The sequence below is a fragment of the Mesocricetus auratus genome, unplaced genomic scaffold (genome assembly GCF_017639785.1).
Source record: "Mesocricetus auratus isolate SY011 unplaced genomic scaffold, BCM_Maur_2.0 Super-Scaffold_100024, whole genome shotgun sequence".
Classification (NCBI taxonomy): Eukaryota; Metazoa; Chordata; class Mammalia; order Rodentia; family Cricetidae; genus Mesocricetus; species Mesocricetus auratus.
The window spans coordinates 20,485,787-20,513,555 of NW_024429205.1; the positions used below are offsets into that span (position 1 = coordinate 20,485,787).

The window sequence follows — 27,769 nt, forward strand, 5'->3', positions numbered from 1 at the left end:
TGCCTGAGTGAGGACGGCCTCCAACCGCTCAGGAGTTAACTACCACTTCCACTTCCCCGCCCAGGGCGCAGGACTGACTCAGGCACACGCCAACAGCGCCCCCACAGTCAGTCCAGTTTGGGGTCAAGGTAGGAGAAGAAAAAAGGACACTATGGGCACGATTAGGTTTTGTTTGGCCTTTAGTCTGAAAAAGTGTTGCTCGAAAGTGTACAACAGAGAGCGGGTGCAAGCGGCTAGGGATCACAGAGCCGCCAATAAAAAAGAATGTCCTTAAATAAAGTGTTCACAGAGTAAAAATCAGAACCACTAGTCCTTCCCTCCAACACAACAGCGCACAGGCACAGAACCGACCGATGAGCCCGAGTAAAGAGGAGGCTGGAGAGGACGCGAGGTTCCCAGGCTGCCGCTTGGAGGGAGAGCCCTCTTTGGAATGGGCTGAGGAAAGCCACCCAGCTCCCCCTGCACACCTCATACCCACTGCTAAGGCTAAAAGAAAAGGACAAAAACTCAGTCTCGGGTCCAAGGGCTCAGAAAACAGTCCAGGTGGGCAGGGTCAGGACAGCTGCTAGTCCCGCTTGGCCTTCTTCTTGTCACTGTTGCCATTCTCTTCAGCCCCCTCCACGGAGAGTGCCTCCTCAAGTTTCCTCTTGCCACTCTCTGGCTGGAGCTCTGTGTTCCGGGGCTTGAAGCAAATGATGATGCATGTCATGTTGTCACATCCTGTACCATCCCCTGAAGTGTCTGGTGCCAGGCACTGATCCAGCAGCTACAAAAAGGTAAAGGTAGTTTAGCCACAGGGTTTGAACACCTTCCTGGGAGGGAACCTTGCTGACACACAAGGAATCGGTAGCCGGTATCACAAAACCAACGTGTCTTTTGATTTTTGACGCCTAAGGCTGTATCAGGGACACGAGGTCTTCTAGTGTGTTTGTGAGTGATTAATTCTACTCCCAGCATTAATACTACTCAGCTCAAACGAAGAGAAAAAAAGTTGTGGCTATGTAGACTAAGTACCCTCCTCTAACTTCAGACTCACCTCTTCCACAATGGATGACAATAACCGAAGCTCCCCATTTTCATCACGTTGGCTGATCTTTGACTGAATAAAGTCTACAACCTCCTGGCTGCTCATCACATTCCTGGGGTCAAAAAACGACAGTCAGAATCCCTAGCCCCACCAAGGCAGAGGAGAGTCATGTAAGCAGCACCTGAAGAAATGCTCCTCAGCAGTACCTTAGGCTTGGTGGTTTTAATTCACTGAGAAGTCAACCTTGAAGCTACCTCTACTGTAGCTCCAAACCTTACAGATGTAAGGTTGCAGAAGGGCATTTAAGGGCATTCACCAGTGCTCACCAGATGCCATCGCAAGCAATGACCATGAATTCGTGATCATCAGTGAGAGTCAGCACCTTGATGTCAGGAAGGGCAGAAATCATCTGTTCCTCAGGTGGCAAGTTTTTGTTCCTCTTATAGAAGTGGTCTCCTGAGAGGTAAGAGTGGTCAGTAGTTTGAATGCTTCCCAGACATGTATTAGAAGCACTTCCATGACTTAGTGGAATAAAGAACTAACTTCTAGCTTTTTTTTTTTTATCATCCAGGACACAATGAAAACTCTAACTTCACTATTTCACAAAGATGCTTTAGATTATTCTGAAAAGTACAGGGCTTAGAATATTAAACTTTGCTACTAAGTAATCTGGGACAGAGGGCAAGACCCCAAAATTTCCCTATAGTTTCTTAACCCTTACCAATGGCCCTGGAGAGGTTGAGGCCTCCGTTGACTCGTCCATCCATGGTGACCTTGCCACCGGCATTCTTGATGCGTGCTAGCTCAACTTCATCCTCTGGCTTGTGGTCGTAAGACATATCTAAAGCTTTGCCAGCTTCCGACACCACACAGCGAGAGTCCCCTGCATTGGCCACAATCAGCTGCTTCCCCCGTATCAGAGCCACCACCGCGGTCGTGCCACTGTCAGAGCCAGGCTTAAGAGGAAGAAAGGGAAGCTTGTGGGAGCTTCCAGGTGTGAGCACTCCTCACCAATCATCTATGCTAGACAGCTTTCACAAACGGGACAATAGCATGCTCCCTTGCCTTGTTAAAGGCCATTCCATCCGGATCTCCCATGCAGTTCCCATTGCAGAATTAATACTCCTGATCATAAATTAAAGACTAATATCAAGGGTATACACTGCTTAAAATCAAGAGATTTACACTTGTTTCTTGTTCTTTCCAAAATCACTAGTTCCTGTGTTCACACACCTCTTCTTTGCCTTCCATTCCAGGTACCATCATCTCCTCTTCCTCCTCCTCCTCTTCTTCATCATCTTCTTCAGCCTCCTCAGTGTCATCCTCATCTTCCTCATTCTCTGCCTCCTCACTGCTGTAGCCATCCTCTTCCTCACTGCATCCCTACCAGGAAGATTTCAATCTACTGAGACTGGGATGCTGACATCTCTGCCCCACCCACCTTCCTCAACGGAGACTCAAAACAACGCCGACAACAGAGACATAACCAATGCAGTGATTACATTCTGAACTGGGCACAGATGTCATTAGCAAAAGCAGCCCTGGGGAAGATCAAAACATCTAGTCAAAACACCTTGCTTCCAGAGAATAAATTGTTGGAAAAGGGAGACACTCACCTACCTAAAAGTAGTAAAATTTACTTCCTGTTCTCTCTCTGAGACAGATCCTGAAAGGCCAGAACTAATTCACTCTGTTGTGCCCAGAAAGTTGGCTCTGGGTAAACCCTAGTGACATAGGTTCAATCCTCAGAACTCCCATGGTAAAGAAAGCAAACCCTCACACGCGTGCCCTGGCACTCGAGTACACACATGTACACAATACAAGATTAATGTTTTTACTTTTAAATCTTAAAATTTATTCTTCTGAATATAAAATCAACAAAGAAAGTTAAGGAGGCAGATTAGAGCTCAGTGAGTATTGGGAAATGATGTTAAGTACAAGGAAGAGGGGATGAGATGGCCCAGAGGTTAATTAGACCCTCGCTAGCCAGCAGGCCTGACAACCTGATGTTGAGCCCCAGGACATGCATGATAGAAGTAGAGAGCTGACTCATGCAAGTTATATATCCTCTCACCTCAACCAACAAGCCACAGACACAGACCCACACACAAACCCCCACATGTAATAAAAACTGACACCAAACAGGCCCTCACTGCAACTTCAGTATCTGCCTGTCCTCACAGGCCCTTACCTCACTGTCATCCTCTTCCTCCTCTGCCTCATCTGATTCATCCTCACTGTCCTCAAAGAACTTGGACTTAGCAACTCGAGGCATCTTGTCAGAGGCTGAAGAGCAGGAAGGTCCAGCCTCACCAGTAGCAGTTCCAAGCTCACCAATTTGGCCTGCTTCAGTCCCATGTTCCGAGTTAGAAGAAAGGCCTGTGTGGCCTTTGGCTGTGGGGCCATTTTCCTGGGAAGGAGTTTCCCTAGATGGGTCCTCAGGTCCAGCCTCCCCATTGAGGCCCTGAGGCCCTGGCTCATCACCTGTCCCAGTTCCAGATTTGGTGTGGGGAGGGCCCTTCTGACAGTTCTGACCATATCTCGTCAGCAACTCTTCAATAGTCATGGTAGCCTCTTCATGCAGCAATGCAGCCTCCTCATTGTCCACTGCAGGGAAGAGGCTAAGTCAGAGGCCCCATCCCAGACCCTTCACAGGTATCAGCCCCTTTCACTAGCTCAATACCTCTCGTGACCTGAGGTTGAGCTTCCTGATTACCTCCTACATCTAATCATGTCTCAGAAGAAAACACCTCACTTTCTCCTCAATACACTTCTGGTCTTTCTGAGTCCAAGGAACACCAGTCATACTTATCCACTGTGCCTCTCACTTGTATTAAGTTGAAAGCTTTACTCTGGCTGAGGACCCAGAAAGCCCATATATTAGCTTAGGAGGGCTAAGTTGTAACATCTGCCTATCAAGGCTAATATAACTGCCATAGTCTTGGGAAAAAAAAAAGGTCAGCACATATATAACATGTAAAGTGTGTGTGCATATAAAAGCATATATATATAGGAACCAGGAAAAACACACCAAAACAACAAAACATAATATATGCAAAAATGCTTACTGATATAGTGATATGCTTAACTCTCTTTGTTATAAACACATAACATAGAAATGTGGAACACCATATAGTGTTTTTTTTTGTTTTTTGTTTTTACGAGACAGGGTTTCTCTGTATTGTTTCGGAGGTTATCGGTCCAGCCCGGCCTCGAACTCACAGAGATCCGCCTCTGCCTCCCGAGTGCTGGGATTAAAGGCGTGCGCCACCACCGCCCGGCCCATATAGTGTTCTTAATGTGAAAATTCCCCAGGTCCCTATGAAGTCATTTTTTTTTGTTTTTTTTGTTTTTGTTTTACAAGACAGGGTTTCTCTGTATTGTTTTGGAGGCTGTTGGTCCAGCCTGGCCTTGAACTCACAGAGATCCGCCTGCCTCTGCCTCCCGAGTGCTGGGATTAAAGGCATGTTCCACCACCACCTGGCTGAAGTCATCATTTCTTAGAACTGACAATAACTGTTCATTTCTTTCTCAGAGGACACCACACTCACCATCATCTTCATCTGCTACCTTTTCTTTATCATCCTCATCTTCAGTGGGTCTCCCTGCAATCTGTGCCAGCTCCTTAATGACTTCCTCTGTGGTCAATTTGGCATCAATAGCCAAGAAGGCATCTTCTAAAGCCTGGACATAAGCAGAGTAGTGTAAGACAAACGCAGTGGGCACAAATCAACTGTCACACACACAATCGCAGGCACACACAGCTGAGATGCAAATTCAGGAATGTCAATCACACTAAGACACATATAAACAGACAAAATGCTTTAGAGACCCCAGATAAGGAAAGAAGCTTGTTTTGGGGCATAGGAGTCTTAAATTAATGTGGAGAATTAACAGTGTAAGACAAACCTTCTGCAGCTTGCCTTCCTTGTAGGCCTTCTGATCTTTGATAATATCAGGAAGATATTTGGCACAGTACAAGGCAACTTCCTCCCCTAGAAGAAAGGTTTTATTAACAAAACAGTGCTTCCCAAATGCAAAGACACAGGCAATAAACACCTTAGCATACCTGAGACCTAGGTGTAGAACAATAGGAAAGTCTGACCCTGAAAACAGATTTCAGTATCACTTTTCTGAGGTGTATATTAACATATCCTTTGATTTTTTTTCTTACCTATCATTCTTAGTTCAAACCTGGAAAGTAAAAGAAAAAAGGATCCCTTCTCTTGCCCATGAAAGTCTGGGTTTGGGGTCTCCAACTGTTATCAATAAGATCTGCTAAAGTTACCTCCGTGTCCATCGTAGACAGAAAACATGGCTGTCTCATTGTCCAGCTCAGGAATACAGTTATGAGCATCCTAGAAGAAAAAACATAATCAGCATGTCTCAAGTTCAAACCCCGTTTCTACTATACTTCAGGTCACAAGGTACTGTCCTATCTTTGCTGCACAATCTTCTGGCTGGCCAAACATGGACTAGAAATGAGAAAGGAAGGCAGGGTGATAAAAAAAGGACAGGAAGGCAAAGAAAGGCACAAAAAGGACTAAGAACAGCAGACTCAGACACTACCTCTGTAATACAGATCTTGGTCCAGAGAATATTTGGTTATTAACTGTTCAGTAAATCTAGACCTGACCCTTCTGAGCTATAGAATCAGAATACAGGCTCTTTAAAGTTACCTCTGGGTCCATGTGATAGCACAGAGTAAAGGTGCATGCCACCAAGCTTATCTATATAATTTTATCACCAGGATTCAATGCACGGTCAAAGGGAAGAACAAATTCCCACAAGTTGTCTGTCCTCTGACCACCCTCCCTCTAAACTAAATAAACACACGAAATTAAAAAATAAAGTTACTTGTAGAGCCATTCTCTGAATAAACTGAAGTTCAAGGAAGAAAATGTAAAAGAGAAGAGCAAGAAGAACTTAGGACCTTACAAACCCAGAGTACAGGAGACTCCACAGAAGACTGTAACAGCACCAGGCAATATTGTCTTAAACAGACTTTTAAAAAAAGAAGCATTGCAGCATCTTAACAAATTCTTCCCAAAGTTTAACTCAAGAGGCCACTCTCAGCTCAGCTAAGTTAGACTTACAAAGGGATTTTTCTTTGTAACAGATTAAGTTATTAAATTTACAGCATCATCAGGCTCCCTACCTCCTACCATTAAAAATCATTCAATTCCAATGCCATAGCACATCTGAAATGAAGCTGGAAAAGCTTGGTCAAATTCTTCCAGCAAATTTCTATTGCCTCAAACTAATGTTCCAGAATAGGACAAAGTTCAAGAAAGACTGTCAGTCAGTTTGTGGTAAAAGTACCTTGCAGCTTATTGTACAATACCCTGAAAACAACCAAAACTTCCTTCAGATACTCTCTTCAGACAGAAGGGATAAGTGCTAATCAGCACTGTACTTTGGTTACTTATCTTGTGTGAGTTAATTTCTTTTTCTTTTTTTTTCTTTTTTGGGGGGGTGTTTCAAGATAGGGTTTCTCTGTAGGCTGCCCTCTGACTCATTAGAGATTCGCCTGCCTCTGTGCCTCACCCCCCATACTGGATTAAAAATGTGCACCACCGCCCAGCAGGTAAGTTAATTCCAATTAAAATCTCTTCCTCTTTTAGGCATCAGCATTTTTAAAATTTATATCAATATTGAAAAATCTCAATGTACTAATTCTTTTATTGGAGTTGAACTAAAACTATGGCATAGCTCTTTCTCTTCTCCAGGACCTACCTTTTAAGTATCACAGTCAAAAGGTCACATTCTCTCTCCCCCATGACTCCACTATGGCCATGTTCACTAGCCTTCCTTCCATCGAAGCCAACGTTTATCTTCCTAGACATTCCCTCATTCCCTCATTCCCTCTCTCTCTCTCCCTCTCCCTCTCCCTCCCCCCCCCCTCTCTCTCTCTGTTTTTTGAGACAGGGTTTCTCTATGTAGCTTTGGAGCATGTCCTGGCACTCGCTCTGTAGACCAGGCTGGCCTCGAACACACAGAGATACACCTGCCTCTGCCTCCCAAGTGCTGGGATAAAGCCATGTTCCACCATGCCCAGGTATGTCTGTCCACATTTAAGTAATATTAAAATCAGTTTAATGACCACAGGAGTTCACTTTAAACACTAAAGCAAATTAGAATTAGAAAGTAATAATATGCAGCAGCAATAAGAGTGAAGCAGAAACACATTTTTATAGACCAAACAACCAGGCTACAAATTAGATCTCTTGAACAACTTGCTAACATGTATCACAGTTTCTAAGGTGAGGGCTGGAGAGGATCCTGAGTTGAAAGCTCCTGCTGCTTACACAGTACCAGGGCTCATTTCACAGTACCACCCTGAGATTCACAATTACTGTAATGCCAACTCCATGGGATCCAGTGCCTATTTCTGACCTCCAAAGGTACCTGCACACACATGGCATATACTCATACAGACATAGACATATACATAAAAATCTTTAATTTTTTTCTAAAGTGACCTAGGAATTTGACAATTGTTTGTTTTATAAAAATAATTAGACAAGGATGCAGAAAGTATATGTTTAAGAATATTTAGGCCGGGCGTTGGTGGCGCATGCCTTTAATCCCAGCACTAGGGAGCCAGAGGCAGGCGGATCTCTGTGAGTTCGAGACCAGCCTGGACTACCAAGTGAGTTCCAGGACAGCCTCCAAAGCCACAGAGAAACCATGTCTCGAAAAACCAAAAAAAAAAAAAAAAAAAAAAAAGAATATTTAAACTGGGCAGTGGTGGCATACACCTTTAATCCTGGCACTCAGGAGGCAGAGATAGGCGGATCTCTGTGAGTTCAAGGACAGCCAGAGCTATACAGAGAAACCCTGTCTCAAAAAACAAAACAACAACAGAATATTTAAACGCTAAACAGGTGGTATATACTTCTAGATTACTCATATTTAGTTTAATGTAAATGCTATAAAAATACTTCTGCTGTATTCTTTAAGAATAACATAAGAAATAAGTATATTCAATTAGGGGGCAGTTAATACATGTTCAACATAGCCTCAAAATTTTGTTTTGCTCAGGTTTTTGTTTTCTTAGTTGGTTGGTTTTTCAAGACAGTGTCTATATAGCCCTGGCTGTCTTCAAACTCAACTTGCCTCTGCCTCCCAAGTCCCAAGTACTGGGACTAAAAGTGTTTACCACCATGCCAGGACAGCTTTGTTCTGTTTTTGAGGCAGGGTTCTACTACATGGCTATCCTCAAACTTATGATTCTCCTGTCTCATTCCCAAAAGTGCTGGAACAACAGGGTTAGTCACTATAATTAACCTTTTCCAAATATTTTTGATTCACAGTTGGTAGGATTAGCTGATACAGAGGAAGGGCGGACTGTACCAAATGATGTTCCAGCAACTACCTGGTGTCAATTTTATCTTCTTTTATAATATGGAGTAACAATAACCATTTTATCTTAAGACAGTCACCAGGATGACACAAAACTGTAAACTGCAATTTGCTATATGGATATTCTGCACTAAAATTTGGCACTTGGGTCACACTTTTCTTGTCTGTCCTTTTTCTTTTTCCTTGTTATTATGTGTGCATTAGTGTTTTGCCTGCATGTATGTGTGAGGGTGTTGGATACCCTGGAACTGGAGTTACAGGCAGTTGGGAACCCCAGTCCTCTGAAGTACAGCCAGTGCTCTCAAACGGTGAGCCATCTCTCCACTCCATCTATCCTTCTTTTTCTTTTCTTTTCTTTGTTTTTGTTTTTTGAGACAGGATTTCTCTGCGCCTTTGGAGTCTGTCCTGGAACTAGCTCTTGTAAACTAGGCCGGTCTCCAACTCACAGAGATCCGCCTGCCTCTGCCTCCCGAGTGCGCCACCACAGCCCGGTCATCTATCCTTTTTCTTAAAGAGAATGACCCCACCTTACTCTTGCACTTTTCAGTGAGGTTATAGATCTATGCTATTGTTTGGAATTGTTCCACCTTCTTTAAGAACTTTGATTTTTCTTACACCTTTATCCTTGGCTTTTTTGTCCTTTTCTGAGTCACAGCCAAGTATTTTGACACTATCACTATAGCTTAGCAATCTAGAAAAACTCATCCAACCTTGTATAACTGCCAACAGCCTTTTTGTTTGTTTGTTTGTTTTAGTTTTGTTTTTCAAGACTGGGTTTCTCTGTATTGTTTTCGAGCCTGTCCTAGAACTGGTTCTGTAGATCAGGTTGGCCTTGAACTCAGAGATCCGCCTGCCTCTGCCTCCCGAGTGCTGGGATTAAAGGTGTGTGCCACCAATACCCAGCTACCTTCTTTAGTCAGTCCTGAATCAGAAGCACTACTGTTGGTCACTGAAAGTATGAGATCATGTTGACTGTGGCCACTACTTTCATTCAGCATTTGTGTGTGTGTGTGTGTGTGTGTGTGTGTGTGTGTACTCTGTGTACATAGCTAGTCTCAAGTCTTTCCCACACTGTTCAAGTTATCAGCGCTATTTGCTCACTCTTATCTTAGTCTAACCTCTTATATCATTTCCCTTACCAGAAATACTCCATTGTCAATATTCTACGCCAAAGTTTCTCCCTACCTTTGTCTAAACTTTCCTTTACCTCTAGTTCTTTTCTTCCTAAACTAGCATTTCTTCTTTAGAAGTCCTGATCTCAAATCCTTCTCTGTCAACATCTTGTACAGAGAAAATATATAAAAGCAATCCAAACAACTTTTTGGGGGTGTCGGTACAGGAGGGGGGTGCAAGGGCAGGCTTCATTCTCAAGTATTTTGAAGGATTAACTAGTACAAACCATGTCACTGTTTCAGGCTTTCTTGAATTTAGTAAAGAACTATACTTCCATACCTTCAACTGATTGTTCTTAGAGGCTGTCTATTACGCTTCAATACTCCTATAAATAGGGACACAGACGTCTCAATTAACAAATAATAAGCTGGGTAGTAGTGGCTCATGCCTTTACTCCCAGTACTCATGAAGCAGAGGTGGGCAGATCTCTATGAGTTCAAGGACAGTCTGATCTACAAAGCAAGTTCCAGGAGAGCCAGAGCTGTTATATAGGTGGTTACATAGAGAAACCCTCCCCTGAAAAAAGAAAGAAAAATGAACTTTCTGTTAACATTTTATTAGGTTTACCCATTTTACTTTTTGTGTGAGTGTTTTGTCTGCGTGTTTGTATATGCACCGTGTGTATGCTTAATTCTCACAGAGCTCAGAAGGGGGCACTGGATCCCTTGAAAAGGGGTTATAGATAGTTGCAAATCATGTGGGTGTTGTGAATTGAACTCAAGTTCTCTGCAAGAGCAGCAAGTCGTGTCCCGTGTCCATCTCCGTCCCCCGCCCCCCAGGTTTCTTTGTGTAGTCCTGGCTGTCCTGGAACTAGCTCTGTAGACCAGACTGGTCTCAAACTCAGACAGCCACCTGCCTCTGCTTCCAGTGCTGGGATTAAAGGCGTGTGCCACCAATGCCCAGACACAAGTGTTCTTAATCTCTAAAATTAAATCTTTGGCTTTATTTTTTTCTGTGGAATCTTAATTTCCCCAGCCAACCAGACAGCGGTTCATCCTTAAATTACTAGCTGTCATCCACTTACCAGAGGGCTACTGAGTTATCCTTGGTAGCTTTCATCACGCTGTTCCTGCCTTACTTTGCTTTAAGATACTCACCCCCTACTCGTGTGTATACTCTAATTCTTTTTTGTAAAGATTTTTTTATATAATATGTTCTATCTGCATGTATGACTTTATGCCAGAAGAGGGCATCCAATCCCACTATAGATGGTTATGAGCCACCATGTGGTTGCTGGGAATTGAATTCAAGACATCTGGAAGACCAGTGCTCTTAATCTGAGCCATCTCCCCAGCCCCTAATCTCTTAATTCTAATGCCATTCTACAACTATTCCACTTTTTTCTTCTTCTTTTTTTGGTTTCGATACAGGGTTTCTCTGTGGCTTTGGAGGCTGTCCTGGAACTAGCTCTTGTAGACCAGGCTGGTCTTGAACTCAGAAATCCACCCACCTCTGCCTCCCCAGTGCTGGGACTAAAGGCGTGCGCCACTACCACCCAGCCAACTATTCCACTTTTTAACACAGACACTCTTCCACTACCCAGCAAAGAACATATGCATTCGATCTTTTCTCCTATCCTTACTAACTCTACCTCCCCTACTTATTCCTCAGTCTGTTATACTCAACACCTCAACGACTCTAAAAGGCCTTTCCCAACTACCTCACACTATCACTCAATGTTCCATGGGGAGAAAGTAGTCCTATGTTCAAAGCCAGACTTTAAACCAGCAAGCAAAAGCAAAGACTTTTAAATTTCTTTATTGCTCTGGGTTCTAATGCTACTATAATAGAGCAGGTCCTCCATGTCTGCTTCGGATGGTGCTAAGGTTCTGATGTGGTTTACGCCTAGACATGTATATGCTCTAGAGAGGTCAGGTCCCAGTGTAGTAGTGTTGAGGCAATAGAATCTTAAAGAAGTGGTACCTAGAATTAGGTAAAGGCTCCAGCCTTATGAAAGAGTAACGATGGCTTGTAGGAATGGGTCAAGCCTAGTATGTTGAATTACTCCCATAAGACTGCTTATTATGAAGAGACAGCCTGAGTCGTTCCAGGTCTTTTTGCTTCCAAATGATCTCTTCTACATGTGCTAACATTTTGCCACATGCTTCTCACCAGAGTGGGGCAGATTCTAACACCATGCTTGAACCTCCAAATTATGAACAAAATTTTTCTTTGTAAAATGGGTGTGGCACATGCCTTTAATCCCAGCACTCAAGAGGCAGAAGCAGGTGAATCTCTGAGTTGGAGGCCAGCCTGGTCTATAGAGTGAGTGCCAGGACAGCCAGGGCCACACAGAGAAACCCTGTGTATGAGGGGGGGAAGGGGGTGTCCTTTTCTTTCATTTGTGGCATGAAACCCAGAAATATACTATTGTGATGTCTAGAAGAGATGATCTAGAATACACCAGAATAAGGAAGGCTATTAGGCCTTGGTCTTACTAACTCATATATTCCACAACCCCTCTGACTTTATAAGCCACATATGCATCCATATTAAAGGGTTAGTTAATTCCCTTCACTGATGCCAGTCTCCTGATAGCTGTCCTGTCTCTAAATCCACTGACCACTTCCGCTTATGATATACATGTTTATCTAAATACTTGTAAGTGAAGACAAAACATTCCATTGCAGTTAGGAAGGGAATTACCTTTCTAATTTTAAAAGGCCAATTGTGGTATATGCATTATATTCAATTCTAGATGTTCTCTAAAGATATATTTTTATTTTATTTGCACAGACATTTTACCTGAATGTATGTGTACATCACATGTGTACCTAGTGCCTCAGGAGGCCTGAAGCAGCTGTTAAGATCCCTTTTGGTCCCAGCACTTGGGAGGCAGAGGCAGGCGGATCTCTGTGAGTTCAAGGCCAGCCTGGTCTACAGAGTTAGTTCCAGGACAACCTCCAAAGCAAATACAGAGAAACCCTGTCTTGAAAAACCAAAAAGGAGGGAAAAAAAAAAGATCCCCTGGAACTGTAGTTACAGGTAACTGTAGGCCACCACATAGGTGCTGGGAATCAAACCAGGGTCCTCTGGAAAAGTATCAAGTGCTCTTACCTGGTAAGTCATCATCTCTTTAGACCCTCGATAATCTTTTATGACTACTACTCAAAATTAGACTCAAAATATATCAATACCTAATAGGGCATGGCAATGCATACCTGTAATACTAGCATTCAGGAGACAGAGACAGGAGAATACATGCAAATTCCAGAACTGACAGGGCTACATAGTAAGACCTGGTCTTCTCTCCTCAGCTCCCCCAAAAGGCTGCAGAGGTGACAGTAGGTAAAGGCACTTGCCACCAAGTCTGGCAGCCTGAGCTCAATCCCTAGCACCTACATGGTAGTAGTAGAGATGAAATTCCACAAGCTGTCCTTTGAACTTCACATGTGTGGTAGCACACTCATATACCCACACCAAAAATAAAATACAAAACATTGACACAGCCTTTTTTAAAAAACAGAAAAATATTTATTGAATTTTGTAAAATCCTAACTCTCACAGAAAACTGTTTTGCCTCTTCACAGGAACCTCAAGATTCCTTTTCAATAGCACACTGCCTTTAGACTGGACTTGTCGTCAGTCACCAAAACCTCACAACTCGTATTTCTCAGCACCTCCTCCTACTCTTAAGCCCACAGCACACAGCTCAACCAGCTGGAGGATCCTTCCAAATCATGATGGAGGAAACATTGCTATGCTATTTTGTCAACGCTCCCCCCTCCCCCAAATTCTGGTTTCACAGCAAGAGGGTTGGAAAGAGGCAAAAAGTATAAAATATCAGCTTTTGGTGACTACCATCCACCCTTGCTTCAAGAGAGAGTAAAACAGGTCTAAGGCTAAAATCTAAGCAAACTCTGTAAAGTATGCTAATTAACCTTACCTGAACTCAGTCATTAGAACCAGGCCAAAATGTAAATGGGCTTCATTAATAGGTGAAATTAAGTGTGTTTCTTTAAAAAAAAAGGGACAAAGATGTACCATAACCCTTGCTGACCTTTCTGGACTATTGAGATATATATATATATATATATATATATATATATATATATATACACACATACACACACACACACACACACACATACACACTCCTAGGTCAAAAGCTTGTTTCTCAAAATGATTTCATTTAAAGACTAGAAATCATAGTATCTTAGTTTTTTTTTTTTGAGACAGGGTTTCTATGTAGCTTTGGAGGCTGTCCTACAACTAGCTCAATAGACCAGGCTAGCCTCAAACTCACAGAGATCCACCTGCCTCTGCCTCCCTAGCACTGGGATTAAAGGTTGTGCCAACAGCGACCCTCCAGTTTTTTGTTTGTTTTGTTTTTTAACAATAGCAAAGATACTATGTAATACTTTGAGGGAGGGAACAAACCTAGAAAGAGAAGTATCTATGAGAAGAAAAGGATCTGAAATAGTACTCCAAGATTAGGCATATTTAACTGCTTAAACAAGACTAAATTCAGGAATAGCACAGCAGAAAGGCTTTAATGCTCAAGGAGATTGACTCTTAGAATGAAGACTATTATGTTTAGCAGATAAGAAAAACACAGAATTCCTGGGTTTGGAAACAAGCAAGTCAATTTATAAAGAAAACTAGAAAGTTCCCCTACTAAATGGAAAAACCATTTCATTGCACAGAAATGGAAATCAAGGAAGGAGAAGCGTTAAAGTCTATGAGAGGAGACAGACACTAAAAGAATAACTAACCCAAACAGCAGCCACTAACACTGTGAGCTCCCCACACCCTTTTGAGAGAATGAATGAATAGGGCACTGGATTCTGATTGGAGCTGGAGATACAGGTGGTTGTGAGCTGCTTGACATTGTGTGCCGAGAATCGAACTCTGGTCCCCTGCAACAACACAAGTGCTCTTAGCCACTGAGTCACCCTAAGGCTTGCCTTCCGAAAGCTATATCCAGGTGTCTCTAACTATAGCCATTTATAATTCTATAGTGAGAAATGTGAAAGCTGTGCTTTAGTTCAAAAGCTATAAGAACAGCACCTAATGTCTGGAACAACTTAATGAATACCAATTCTTTGTATCTAGGTCCAAGTGTCCTAACCTTTTAGGCCTCAGTTTCCAAGCTGTCAAACGTGGGCACTAAGCAGGGTGAGGCAGATGAATACACCCCCTCTTTATTGAAACTGTTTATCTAAATGCTATTGGTAATGCTAGTTATTAAAGACTAATGAAAGAATAAACTTGGGGGTCTGAGAACAAATCGTTTAAGTTCACACTGGCATTCCAGAGCTAACCACAGGGAGGAGCGAGGGATTTGAGAAAAATCCCCAATGGAGACCTATTTGGCTGTTACCTGAAGCCCACCTACCAAGTGGATAAACCCTCAATTCCAGACATAATTAGAGCATTTACCTAGTCCCTTTACCTAGAGCTCACAAAATTTCTCAAAGACATCGTCCATCTTTCCTATTCCTATCCTTCCACCGTTTCCTTGTTTATTGTAGTTCCACATCCATTTGCTCCACAGCGTTAACCCTGATAGTTGTTTTCCCTTTCATTCCAAGTGGGTTTTTCTTTTTAAAAAATTATCCGTAGATTGTGACAAATAAATTGCTGAAATGACTGAAAATCGAGTAAACTAAATTATAAGCACAGGCGAATGACAACTCCGTAAGTTTTAAAGAAATCGAGTGAGAAAAAAATTGCAAGCATAATTAAAAAAAAAAAGGCCTGGTGACAGACACAATTCTTTTCCTAAAGGTCATAAAAGGTTTCGAAAAGAATACAAACGAGTGACAATTCTCGAAGGTCAAGCGGAGCCTCTGAAATTAACACGAGGTGTCTAAGGCAAGCAACGAAGGGTTAAGAATGGGAAACACATTATTTGCCCGGGCTCCTTTTCTCCATCAAGTTTTTAGCCCAAAGAGGCCTGCCACATCACATATTTGAAGAATAAAAACGATCCAGTCCTTCCCATCTATTCCGCCAAAAAGCGAACAAATAGCGAATCTTTCCTCTCGGCTCTGACAACTACACCCCACGCCGCCTGTAAGACTGGAGGGCTGGGCTGGCACCAGAGGATGGCGCGAAGGCATGGAGAGCCCGCGGCCAGTGGGCGGAAGGTGCCTCTCCCCACATGGCAGGGTTCTCGGCGCCACCGGCCTTCGTGCCGCGGTCCCCAAGCCCGAGCAGCTCCCTCTCCGCCCGGATCCCGCGCTCGCCGCCGCCGCCCGCACCGTGGCCGCAGGCTCTCGTCAGGGACCCTTGCTTGAGGAGGAGAGCCCATCCCCTCCCCCCGCTCCCTTTCTCTGTCAGGGTCTGGCCGTGCAGTGGCCAGCCTCCGGGGCCCTGTCGCCTCACCTCCATGGAGACGCGCCAGCCTTGCATGGCGGAGAAGCCGTAGGGCAGCGGCAGGCGCGGGGCGCCAACCCCATCCCCGGAGCACTTCACCGTGTTGGGCTGGGAGAGGTAGGCACCCATGGCGGCGGCTGGCCGGCGGCCTGTGGGGAAGGCGAGCAGGACGCGACCCTTGCCGGAGCCGGGGCCGGGGCCCCGGGGGCGCGCGTGGCACGGAGCGGGCCCGGCTGCGCAGCCGACGCAAGGTGCCGGCGAAAGGCGCGAGGCCGGACAGGAGGCGGTAACGGGACGGGAGCGGGGAGAGAGCGGAAGCGGAAACGCGCTGCTCCAGACCCCGCCCTGCTGGCGCGGTGAGCCGCTGCGGGCGGTCATTTCCTTAGCAACTCGCCCCGCCCTCGGTGACAACGGCCCGCCCAACCGCCGCTCCCGCGAGACTGGTCGCCACACCCACCAACGGCCGCGGCCCGAGGGGGCGGCGGGAAGGAGCGGCCATCTCTCTCCGCTGACCCTCCTTTGCTCTGCGCCTCTGGCCTCAGCATTTTTTGCCAGAAGTCTCTTTTGTGTGGGGCCTAGAGCTTCCACTCGTGTCCTGCGGTGTTGTCAGCCCTGTCCCCTCCCTCTGTCCCTCCGCACGCCCTCAGCTTCCGACAAACCCCGCCGCGTTGGGTTGAATTAAAGTTGACGAGCGTTTGTTCTGCGCCTCTGCGGTGTTTAGCCAGGCTCTGTGAGGCCTGTACTGACAAAGGAAAACGGTCCGTGAAAACATTCGAGTTGATACAGGGTAGGAACGCTTGGTGCAGTCGGCTGGGTGAGCCGAGAGCAAAGAGGCGGGAACGAGCTGCTGCTCGCCCGTCGGAGAAGGTGCCTCAGGATGGCGCTGAGCCGCGGGAGAAGGGGTTGCGGTTAGAAGGCTGGGGAGAGTGCGATAAGCTCCACTGGGGAGGCTTATTAAGGAAGCTGGCTGGCCTCGTGGGAGAAGGATTCTAAGTAGGAGCAGATGTAGCCATGGCCGTACACATGAGGATGGGTAATGCGGGCGTCATTGTACCGGTGCGGCCTTTTGCGATGGTTAGTCTGATCCTGTGTGCACTGTACACTACGGGGAGAGTCTGGGTCCTGTGCCTGGTTAGAAAGAAGGCCCTTAACGAACCTGATGGACTGGGACTGCGGTGCTGGCAACGGCCGGAGGGTGGGGTGGGGGTGGAGGCAATGCAGCAGATTTGACAGATAAGATGTCATGGAAAGGAGAAAATCCCCAATGTATTCGGAAATCAACCCATTGAAAACACAGAAGAGACCGCTCAGAGGTTAAGGGCTCTTCCTTTTTAGCCAGGTTCTATTCCTGCGCCCACGGCAGTTCAGGTCCAGGGGATCAGACGCCCTCTTCTGGTACCAGGCATGCAAGTGGTTCACAGACTTTCGTTCAGGCAAAAGATGCATATACATACATTTTAAATGGAAAACAAAGCCCAGCATGATGGCTCATTCAGTAATCCCAACACTCGAGAGGCTTCAGCTAGATCACAAATTCCAGCCTGGGCTACAGAATGAGACCCGCCTCTCAAAAAGCAAATCCTAGAATTAGTATATAGCTTTTCAGTCCAAATTCCTTAATTATCAGAAATCACTAGAACTGGTCCCTTCCACAACTCTTTGAGTGGGTTCTAGAATGTCTCTCGCTTCTCTTTCCCCAGTAACTCAGTGGTTCAGCATTTAGCCTCCTTGTGCCTCCAAAGCCATGCTTTCTCTCCCTGTGTTTTCATCCACGAAATACACCTTCCACCCACCCTGCCTGACCAGAACCTGCTCCTTAGGTTCTTTAATATCCCTTGCATTAGTTTGGATCCCCGTTGTCCCTAGCATACTGTGTGATCAATATTTCAGTTTTTGTTGAATTCATACATAGCACCAAAACTTTTACCTCATCAATAGAAGATGGTGCAATTTGGATATCTGCACCAGTTGGTCAGAAACTGTCCCATTTGAGGCAATAGTTCATATAAAAATAGTGAAAATTCTGGCCATGAAGGTAGATTTGAATGAGACTTTTGCAGGTTGTTATGACCCTCGGTGAGGTCTCTGGGGGAGCATGAAATTACTCTGCTGCTACAGTTGCCGTTTATTCTTGGGTTTTGTTTTGTTCCCTAAAACATGAACCTGTGAGGAGAGCAGTATGGCTTATGCCTAGCACTTGGAAGGTGCAGACAAGGAGGGTCATGAACTCTAGGTTATCCTTGGCTACGTAGCAAATTACATTCTTGCTTGGGCTACATGAGACCCTGTATGAAAATAACCACAGAACAAAAAGACTGTCATGTACTATCTATGGTTTCTTTTATAAGTTATTTCTTCAGGTTGATTTCTTCCCCTATAAGAAAAAGACATGACATTTAATCTTCAAGATTGAGTTCAAAATAAGAAAAACTGAATATGCCCCAGTACACCAGAGATGGGGGTAGAAGGATTACAGATCTGGGGCACTTTCATAGGGCTTCTAGAATTCCAGACCAAGCCTGAGCTACACAGTAACTGTCTTAGAAATAAAACCCTAAAAGTAAAGTGCCAATTCCTCTGCACAACAAAGACCTGCATCTACTAAGTATCCATATAAATGCTAAGTATGGAGTAAAAGTCTTAAAAGTATGTATTATGCCCACAAAAATTGGATGGCCTGAAACATAACGAGAGAAAGGCAAAACAAAAGTGGCTTAATAAAATGATAGGAAGCAAAAATGAGTCACCAGGAAGACAAAGTCACAGAGAGGAAATGGAGACACTAAAAGGACACGTGTAAACTGGGGGACAATAAGGATATATTTCCATGCCATTAATTTCCATTCCTCCCTAACCACAATAATACACTTCTAATGCTTACACGCTCAGTCTGTCTTTTGACTTTGTTTTATTATATGCTTTGCTTTGAGAGTCTCATGTATCCTGGGCTGGCCTTGAACATGCTATGGAACAGAGATGACTTTGAATTTCTGATCCTGTTTTCTGTGTCTCCCAAGTGCTAAGATCACTAGTTGAATCATTAACACTGTCTTTTACTGTTTTTACAGTGTAAACTGCAAAAACCTGGCTTATCAAACATAGTGGTAGAACCAGTTCCTGCTTATGTATTTGAGGGAGTGGCCTGAAAAGGTAGTCTCAATAGTATACAGGATGTTTGTTCACTAGCCAAGGATGAAGACAGCATGGGAAGCAGCACAGAATAAAGACGTGGGATTCGGTGGTTGTGAATAGAAAGTAACCACCGTGAAGCACTCCACAGCTCCTGCAACAATATAGCCAAGGATCGCTAGGTTGCTCAGATTTTCTTGTGGCATTTTTTTTTCAAATTGGTTGATTACTAAAGAAAACTACGAAATGTTAGTCATTTTAAAAAACCGTTTATTTCCCCTGGGCATTGGTGGCGCACGCCTTTAATCCCAGCACTCTGGAGGCAGAGGCAGGTGGATCTCTGTAAATTCGAGGCCAGCCTGGTCTACAGAGCGAGTTCCAGGACAGCCTCCAAAACAATACAAAGAAACCCTGTCTCGAAAAAAACCAAAAGAAAAGAAAAACTGTTTATTTCCATTTGCCTTTCCTGAAAGAAGAAAGATGAATGTGTTTGAGGCCAAGGTCTTTCAAACACAAGAAACAATGAGGGACTAAGGGTGCAGCTCAGTGGTAGAGTGCTTGCCTATGGAACACGAGGCCCAGGGTTCAAAGCTCAGCACTGAAAAAAAAAAAAAAGGAGGGGGATAGGGCTTGTAATTGTGAACTCCTCATGTATATTTGCAGACTTGGATTTCAAGGGACCTCAGTGCAAGAAATATTGCCTCAAAAGCCAGATGCTCTAACTTTATAGTATGAGGCCAGTTCAACTGTAAACTCAAGACCACTCACTCAAAAATGTGTGCCCATATGATGCAAAATATGCTATGCTTGTGCTTTACATATTCATTATATTACTTTAAAAAACATAAAAATTCAGGCCGGGCGTTGGTGGCGCACGCCTTTAATCCCAGCACTCGGGAGGCAGAGGCAGGCGGATCTCTGTGAGTTCGAGGCCAGCCTGGTCTACAAGAGCTAGTTCCAGGACAGCCTCCAAAGCCACAGAGAAACCCTGTCTCAAAAAACCAAATAAATAAATAAATAAATAAAAATTCTAAAGGTGCCTTAGAAATACAAGACCATCAAAAGGCAACAGATTGAGAAAACAATTCGAATGGGAAAGATGTTAAAGGGATCCATAGTAAGAAAGCGGTGAAAGTTAGTCTTCTAGGCGTCTTATCTTTCAGACTTTTCTTGGGGCTCCTAATTCTGGTTTTCAACCATTTTTGTGTATTTCATGGCTAAGACATAATATTACTCATAAGATGTTACTATGGAAACCTGGCAGCATTGTTTCCAGTATTGGGGATTAAACTAATGGCTATACATGCAAAGCACATGATCTGTCACTGAACATGTTAACAAAAATAGCTGTTTCTCAGGAGAGTAGCAGTTTTGATAGTAGCTCTTCCTGGAGTGAGCACAAGTGAAAGATTGATCCAGGGAGGAAGGCCTCAGTGACAAGATATTGGTAGGGTGCTTCCATAAGAGACACGAAGCCTTGGCAGGCGAAACTGGGCACAGTGGTGAAGGCCTGTCATCCCAGCACTAGGAAGGTGGGAACAGGGTGAACAGAAGTGTAAGGTCCTCCTGAGCTACCTATAACAAGTCTAGTCTGAAATACATACCATCCTGTCCCAGAAAAGGATTTGGGCCTGAGGAGAACAGTCAGTAAAGCATTTGCCTCACAAAAATTAGACCCGAAGTACAGACACCTGGAATCTATATAAAGAAAAACAAGGCAGTGGTAGGAGTGTTTCATCCAGCCATGGCAGGATGGAGGGTGGAGATAGATGGGTCCCTGGGGACTAGCTGACTAGCTGGCCTAGCCTACGTGGTGTCTGGTGAGTGACACCTGAGGTGTCCCCGACGTGCATAAACATGCATGCACGTACACGGAGGGAGGGAGGGACTGAAAGCCAGAGACCAGAGACATACAGATTTAGAACTAAGAAGGAATGCAAAATTTTGGAGTTACTAGAAGATCTGGGGAAGAGTCTGTGTCTGGGCTCTGAGCTAGGTCTATCTTTGTACTCATAAATATGTATATATTTTTTTTTCAAATTTTCCAGCAGCTTCAAAGACTTTCTGTTGAGATAGACAGCCCCACCCAGGGCTAGCCAGACATTAGAGATATAGCAAAGGACTCAGCCAAGAGCATGCCCTTTAATATACAAATTGACCAATCTGGAGCTGAGTCTCCTCTATCAGTTCCTTACAGGGCAGTAGACAACATTCCTCTTCCCTTGTCATCCCAGGCACCAAGGGGCCAGTCCTTGGTGGTCCCTGTCCTACAGACTCTGCCTGTCTTTCCCTTGGAACGCCAGTGAAGCTATGGGTCCATAGCTTGTGTTGCTCCTGCTCTCCCACCTGAATCAAATGGGTACTTCCTTGTCCCATGAGACTTCAAAGGTGAGGAGGACTGCCTCTCCAGAACTTGTGAGTACAAAATGGCCTGTTTCTTTTGTTGTTGTTGTTTGCAAGTCCCATCTAGTCCTTGCTACAGGAGTTACTACATACTACTGACCTTAAGAGCCTGGTCCTCTTTCCTCTGTCTCTCCAGAGCTGGGGTTACAAGTGTGCACCACCACCTTTGTTTTCTCGTGCCTCATCTTGATCTCTTACGGCTGCACCTGGCCACCAACCTAAAACCACAGGATAGGGGCTGGAGAGGTGGCTCAGAGGTTAAGAGCATTGGCTCTTCTTCCAGAGGTCTTGAGTTCACTTTCCTGCAACCACATGGTAGTTCACAACCACCCATAATGAGATCTGGTGCCCTCTTCTGGTGTAAATAATAACTAAATCTTAAAAGAAAAAAAAATAATAATAAAAAACCACTAAAAAGATATCCCAAAGTGAAACTGTTTGTTTGTTTTTGTGTGTGGTTTTTCTCTCTCTTTTGTTCATTTGGGTTTTGTTGTTTGTTTTTTGAGACAGGGTCTTGATTTAGCTCTGGCTGGCCTGGAATTCACTATATAGATCAGGCTAGCCTCAAATTCACAGAGATACACCTGCCTCTATCTCTCAAGTACTGGAAGTATAAGTGTATGCCACCATCCCTGACCTGTTTTAGTTTTTGAGACATAGTCTTGTCATGTAATCTATACTGACTTCAAACTCTCAATCCTCCTGCCTCAGCCTCACAAGTACAGAATTATAAGCATGCGCCACCAAACTCAGCTTCCCAATGTGAAAGCCAGAGAGGTGTTATGTTTAAAGTTGCATTTTTATGTTTCTAGAAGGTGAGACATCCATCTTGATGTATGATTTTACTCAAGGCAATCACTACTAAAATTACTACTACTTGTGAGTATTCTACACATTCATTCGGGAGATACGTTTGTCCTAAAGAAAATAATTAAATGTGTTATCTTGAAATGCTGAGGCTTTTCTATTTATTAGTAATATAAAAGATGCCTGTAGCAAGATTGTACCCTTGAAAGAAGAAAAGATAGTTTTTTTCCTCCCAAATAAGAATAAACATGTAAGTATCTTATACAGTCCTTATTTTTTTCACTTAGGTGACCTATGTATGTTTTGTCTAAGGGTTTGCTCATAGGTGATCACAAAACTGGACCACACTGAGAGGTTCACCTGGTCCTCATGCTTCATTCAGAAAGCCAGAAAGGTCTGCTGTCTCACAGGCTGTACCATGTAAAGGCAGAGCCTCCAAATTCTGGGTGGCACTGGAGACTCCTGATATTGCATTGGAGGAGGTATTTCTTTTCCCTCAAGAAAAAGTATAGTTTTTCTGAAGACATTCCTGAGTGGAAATAAACAGAAAAAAAGAAAAGATCTTCCAACACCCTTGCCTGCCATTGGCAACAGGACTTTAAGGTATGGCACAGTTTGGAGATTCTTGGGGTGGGGGGTGAGCCTGCATTATAAGAAATCTGAGCAGCCACTTCTAGTGATAGATGGGTCTTGTAGAACTGAAGAACCTGAACAAAGGTTGTATCCTTGAGAACAAAGTAAGAAGGTGTGAGCTTAGTGGTGGAGTGTGTGGGATTAGCATGTGCAAAACCCTAATTCAATCTCTCATACCCCACCAACAGAAGAAAGACATTTATGGCCATTGGGATGAGGCATGTGAGGAGCTTGGAAGAAGGGATGTTGAGGCCCAGGACAGCAGTGGTCTAGAGCAAGAATAGATGCAAAAATGAGAGTAACATCCAGGGGCAACACAGTTAACCACTCTGTTCTATTTGTTTTGTTTGAGACAGGGTTTCTCTGTGTGTGTAACAGTCCTAGCTGTCCTAACTAGCTCTGTAGACCAGGCTGGCCTTGAACTCACAGAGATCCACCTGCCTCTATCTCTAGTGCTGGGATTAAAGGGCTGTGCCATTGCCACAAGTTATACTTTTGTGTGTGTGTGTTTTATTTAGTTTTGTTTTTAAAGATTTATTTATTATGTACACAGTGTTCTGCCTACACATATATCAGCTCGCCAGAAGAGGGCACCAGATCTCACTATAGATGGTTGTAAGCCACCATGTGGTTGCTGGGAATTAAACTCAGGACCTCTGGAAGAACAAGCAGTGCTTAACCTCTGAGTCATCTCCAGGCCTGTGTTTTGTTTTGTTTTTAAAGATTTATTTATTACCTATATATTCTGTCTGCATGTATGCCTTCATGACAGAAGAGTGCACCAGATCTCATTACAGATGGTTGTGAACCACTATGTGGTTTGCTGGGAATTGAACTCAGGACCTCTGGAAGAGCAGCTAGTGTTCTTAACCTCGGAGCCATCTCTCCAGCCCGAGTGCATGTATGTGGGGGGAGTTGAGAGAGAGAATTTCTCTGTGTAACAGTCCTTGCTGCCTGGAACTCACTTGTCCCGCGCTCTATCTCGCCCGCAAGAATGACGCGGCACACGATCAGGATCCTTCTGCAGTAAGCTTTATTGCTCCTGAGAGGAGGAGCATAAGCTATCACAAAGCGAAGACCCCACGCCCTAACGGGACTCTCCTTATATAGAGAGTTTCTCTCGCCTCGGACGTGGCAGTTAATTACTGGTCCAATTATGTCACCCGAGGTGACGTAAGGCACAGGCACCCCCGGCCTCGTGGGCAGGGAGCTCCTGCTCATGCGCAGCAGGGTTGTCATTGCAACTGTCAGGCGGATGTCAGCGCCATCTCGCCATGGCGTGGTTCCAGGGCAGCGCCTAACATCTCCCCCTTTTTATTTTAATAAAAGCACACAAAAGTGTCCCAACTGGGCTGCATAGGCTAAAACACCCATCCTCGTGCAATGCAACAAAGTCGCTGAGGGTGCAAGGGCTGTTCTGCCGACAGCTAATGGCCACCTCGTCACCAGAGACAGAAACCAGATGAATGGCCTACATCCGTTGATCACCGTCAGGCTCTGCAGCCCATCAGGGTTCGAAACAGATGAATATACCCCATATAGCACCTTTCCGCGTGCAATGAGACGAGCTCAGCGGAGTGCAAAGGCTGCAATATCAATGATCACCTTCTCTGGTGCAAATGTCCAAAACATTTCGGACTCAGAGGTGCAAAGGCTGATCTATTGAAGCAGGGGCAGAGAAATATAGCCGGAGTCTGCCAAGGTGACAGGGAAAGCCAGAATGAAATGGGGATAATCAAAGGCTATTCTCCACGCTTTAACATGGTGAGCCAGACCTCCGCCGAGGCCCCATACTCTAGAGCCGCGAGTGCCTGTGTAATCATGACTTTATCTGTTTTTGCCTTTTTGAACACTTTGCAAAACAAAAAGAATAAAATTGCCATTCCGAAGCAGAGAAACATCCCGAAGCAGAGAAACATCCCGAAGAGTCCCACCCCCACCCATTCCTTGAAATAAGAGAAGACAGAAGAGATCCATGACGACAGTCCTTCTTGTAGGGAGACATCAATTCTGGTGGATCGCTGTTCTCAAGTCCTGCAGTATCTGTTCAAATTCGAATGTCCAATTCTGTAAAATGAACTGAGAAAGACTTTTGGACAAATTAGCCGCTCTAATAAAATTTTCATATTGTATTGATGTAACACAAAGTCCAGGCATTTTATATTCACATCCTAACTGCGCCAATTGCCATAAAATATCCAATTGTTCTTGAACCAGGTCGATGCGCTGATTAACCAGCATCAACCCTCCCTGAATTTGAGTATTTGCCGAACTTTGTCGGTCGAGCGCCACTGATACTGATGATGAAAGACCATCAAGAGTATCTGCCGTTTGTACAGATGTGGATAGGGCCATTGCCGAGGCAGTCACAGAGGCAGCCACTGCTGTAGTGGCCACAATGGCTACAATTATGGCCGAGATGCCAAAATCTTTTTTTGTGCGTAGCAGAGACAAGCTACTCGGGGCTTTCACCGGCACGGGCACAAACCTCGGCATTCTAGTCACCACAGCATAAGAATATTTCGTGGCATCCCAGCATAATGTATAAAAGCAGCTCTTGGTATCACATCTTAATTCCTCATTCTCACCTATAAAATTATTGCTTACAATCCATAAAAAGGGGGGCCAAACACAAACTGGTGATGGGGCATATTCTTTTCTAATAAATTCTTTATGCTTCATATCTGAAGCTTGCCAAGTGCCGGAGCCAGATCCCCCCGAAAATTTGCCCTTCCAATTGTAAGAGATTTGTCCTTTTTCCCCAGCTCCTCCTCCTATCATTACCATAGGAGTCAAATCCGTCAAAGGGATTGACCCAAGTTGTCAAGGGTGTCATATTCAAAAAATGATGCCCTAGGCTGGGTGAGAAAGTGAAGGTATTAGGGCCTACCCAGTGTTGATACCTAGATTGACATTCAGTCCAAGGCAGGATATACTCTTCTGATTGAATCCCTTTACAAAATGGGGCTAACTTTGGCTGATCATGGGGAGTAGCATTAGTACTAACCGGCAGCGCCCAATCAGGGTAAAGAGTGACATGGATGGATGCATTGGCTACAATCTCTAAATCAGTTCCCCAACTAGCCTCGCCTTGCCAGGCAGCCGATTGATTCCTCAAATTAACACAGTTAATACTATTTTTATTATCATTTACTTTGGAAAAATGAAAGCATAAGCTTCCTCTTAAGGAGAGGGAGCGATTTTCTTGTACTGCATGAATCTGATTATCTTGGGGCAAATAAGCTAGCCCTAGCTCTTTATTGGTGAAAAAAAAAAATCTAGGAAACACTTGTGCATTATACATCACCGGCATGGGGAGGGGAAAGGTCGACATGATTCCCCATCTTCTTTCTCACGTTGCCCTCCAGGCTTGAGCCATGATCATTATCATCAGGGTTCCCCATCTTACGAATGAGTCTTTCCGGAACCCAGAACGGATTGTCTTCATCCTGTGGAAAAACACAGACAGCTCCCCTGGACCTTATCAGGATAGGATCCGGGCCTTTCCATTGATTAGTTAGCACATCTTTCCATTTCACCCATTCCTTGGGCCTTTTAGGTTCTGTACAATGTCGCTCAGCCGCACTCATCCCTGAATCATCCAAGTTCAAAAATTCAGGGTAAAGAGTGACATGGCTATGGCCACTCTCGGTCCAGGGGGTAGCTCCATTATTGCTCCCCCTTTTGCTTTAATAAATATGATTTAAGTGTCCGATGTGCTCTCTCAATGATGCCCTGACCTTGAGGATTATAGGGCAATCCAGTAATATGAGTAACTTGCATTTGTGCACAAAATTGTTTAAATTTTTGTGAAGTATAGGCAGGCCCGTTGTCGGTTTTAAGACAGCGGGGTTTGCCCCAGGCACTCCAGGCCTCAAGACAGTGCTGAATCACATGAGAAGCCTTCTCCCCTGAAAGTGGGGTGGCAAAAATATTCCAGAACAAGTATCAACAGAAACATGTATATATTGCAATTTACCAAAAGGGACATAATGGGTAACATCCATTTGCCAAACTTGTAAGGGGATCAAACCTCTCGGGTTAATTCCTCGATGGGGGACAGGCAAAAACTGACAGCAATTTTGACATTGTATCACTATATCTCTAGCTTCTTTTCTGGTTAAAGAAAAGCGTCTGCGTAATGTCTCTGAAGTAACATGAAATTTATTATGAAATTCTTTTGCAGCTATTATGGGTGAAGAAAGCGCAACAGCTGCAAGTCTAGTGGCTTGATCAGCGAGCGCGTTCCCTTTTGCCATGGGGCCGGGAAGACCAGAATGAGCTCTTATGTGTTCAATAAAGAAAGGATGCCGCCTTTGCAGCAGAGCAGCTCTAATGGCTTCAAATATGTGAGCCACCTTACTAGAAGGTCTAATCAACCCGGCAGTTTCAAGAATTTTAACTGCATTAACTACATATAATGAATCTGAAACAATATTAAGTGGGCCCATAAATTGTTGTAAAACTTCTAATACCACGAGGCATTCAACGACTTGTGGGGAAGATTCAGGAAAATGTTTTATATAAGTCATATCATTTACAACATAGGCCCCTTGTCCTGTTTTAGAACCATCTGTATATACTACTATCCCATTCTTAATTGGGGTATTAGAGGTAATTTTTGGGAAAACTAAAGGCTGGGCCAAAGCAAACTGTAAAAGTGGATGCCTGGGATAATGATTATCAAAGGTCCCTGAAAATGAAGCACATAGGACTGACCAGTCGCTAGAGGTGGCGGCCAAAACCTGTATTTGATCCGGAGTATAGGGGCTAACAATGATATTAGGCTCCAGACCAAAGTATTCTATTGTCATTTTAATGCCTTTTATAACCAATTGTGCAACAGCAGCTGGATACCAATCAACAATTTTAGCAGGGGAAGCTCGAGGATGGACCCAGCATAAAGGCCCT

General features: G+C 44.3%; 1 protein-coding gene and 1 long non-coding RNA gene across 3 annotated transcripts; one reads left to right on the top strand and one right to left on the bottom strand.

Moving 5' to 3' along the window:
- Positions 1 to 161: 161 nt before the first annotated feature.
- On the bottom strand, positions 162 to 16,179 carry Ppm1g (protein phosphatase, Mg2+/Mn2+ dependent 1G). The gene is made up of 10 exons (XM_005073554.4): positions 15,896 to 16,179; positions 5,316 to 5,385; positions 4,937 to 5,022; positions 4,579 to 4,711; positions 3,219 to 3,634; positions 2,261 to 2,410; positions 1,749 to 1,983; positions 1,354 to 1,483; positions 1,037 to 1,139; positions 162 to 766 (listed from the first exon to the last, which is right to left on the bottom strand). The coding sequence occupies exons 1-10, from the start codon at positions 16,013 to 16,015 to the stop codon at positions 566 to 568; spliced, it is 1,644 nt and encodes a 547-aa protein (XP_005073611.2). The 5' UTR covers positions 16,016 to 16,179; the 3' UTR covers positions 162 to 565.
- A 1-nt stretch (position 16,180) lies between these two features.
- On the top strand, positions 16,181 to 23,462 carry LOC110341516. 2 transcript variants are annotated; one of them, XR_005870797.1, is made up of 4 exons: positions 16,181 to 16,673; positions 21,250 to 21,430; positions 22,538 to 22,828; positions 23,412 to 23,462. It is a non-coding gene; the product is annotated as an uncharacterized LOC110341516 (long non-coding RNA). The 2 variants fall into 2 exon arrangements; XR_005870796.1 differs by lacking the exon at positions 23,412 to 23,462 and having other exon boundaries at positions 16,183 to 16,673; positions 22,538 to 23,305.
- Positions 23,463 to 27,769: the final 4,307 nt, after the last annotated feature.

Bases quoted from the DNA above. Each gene is read 5' to 3' on its own strand.
- Ppm1g (XM_005073554.4), bottom strand. From the start codon at position 16,015: ATGGGTGCCTACCTCTCCCAGCCCAACACGGTGAAGTGCTCCGGGGAT. The intron at 1,484-1,748 runs GTAAGGGTTAAG...CTTACCTCTCAG, and splicing joins CAACCTCTCCAGGGCCATTG to GAGACCACTTCTATAAGAGG. The intron at 1,140-1,353 runs GTGAGCACTGGT...TTTTGACCCCAG, and splicing joins ATTGCTTGCGATGGCATCTG to GAATGTGATGAGCAGCCAGG.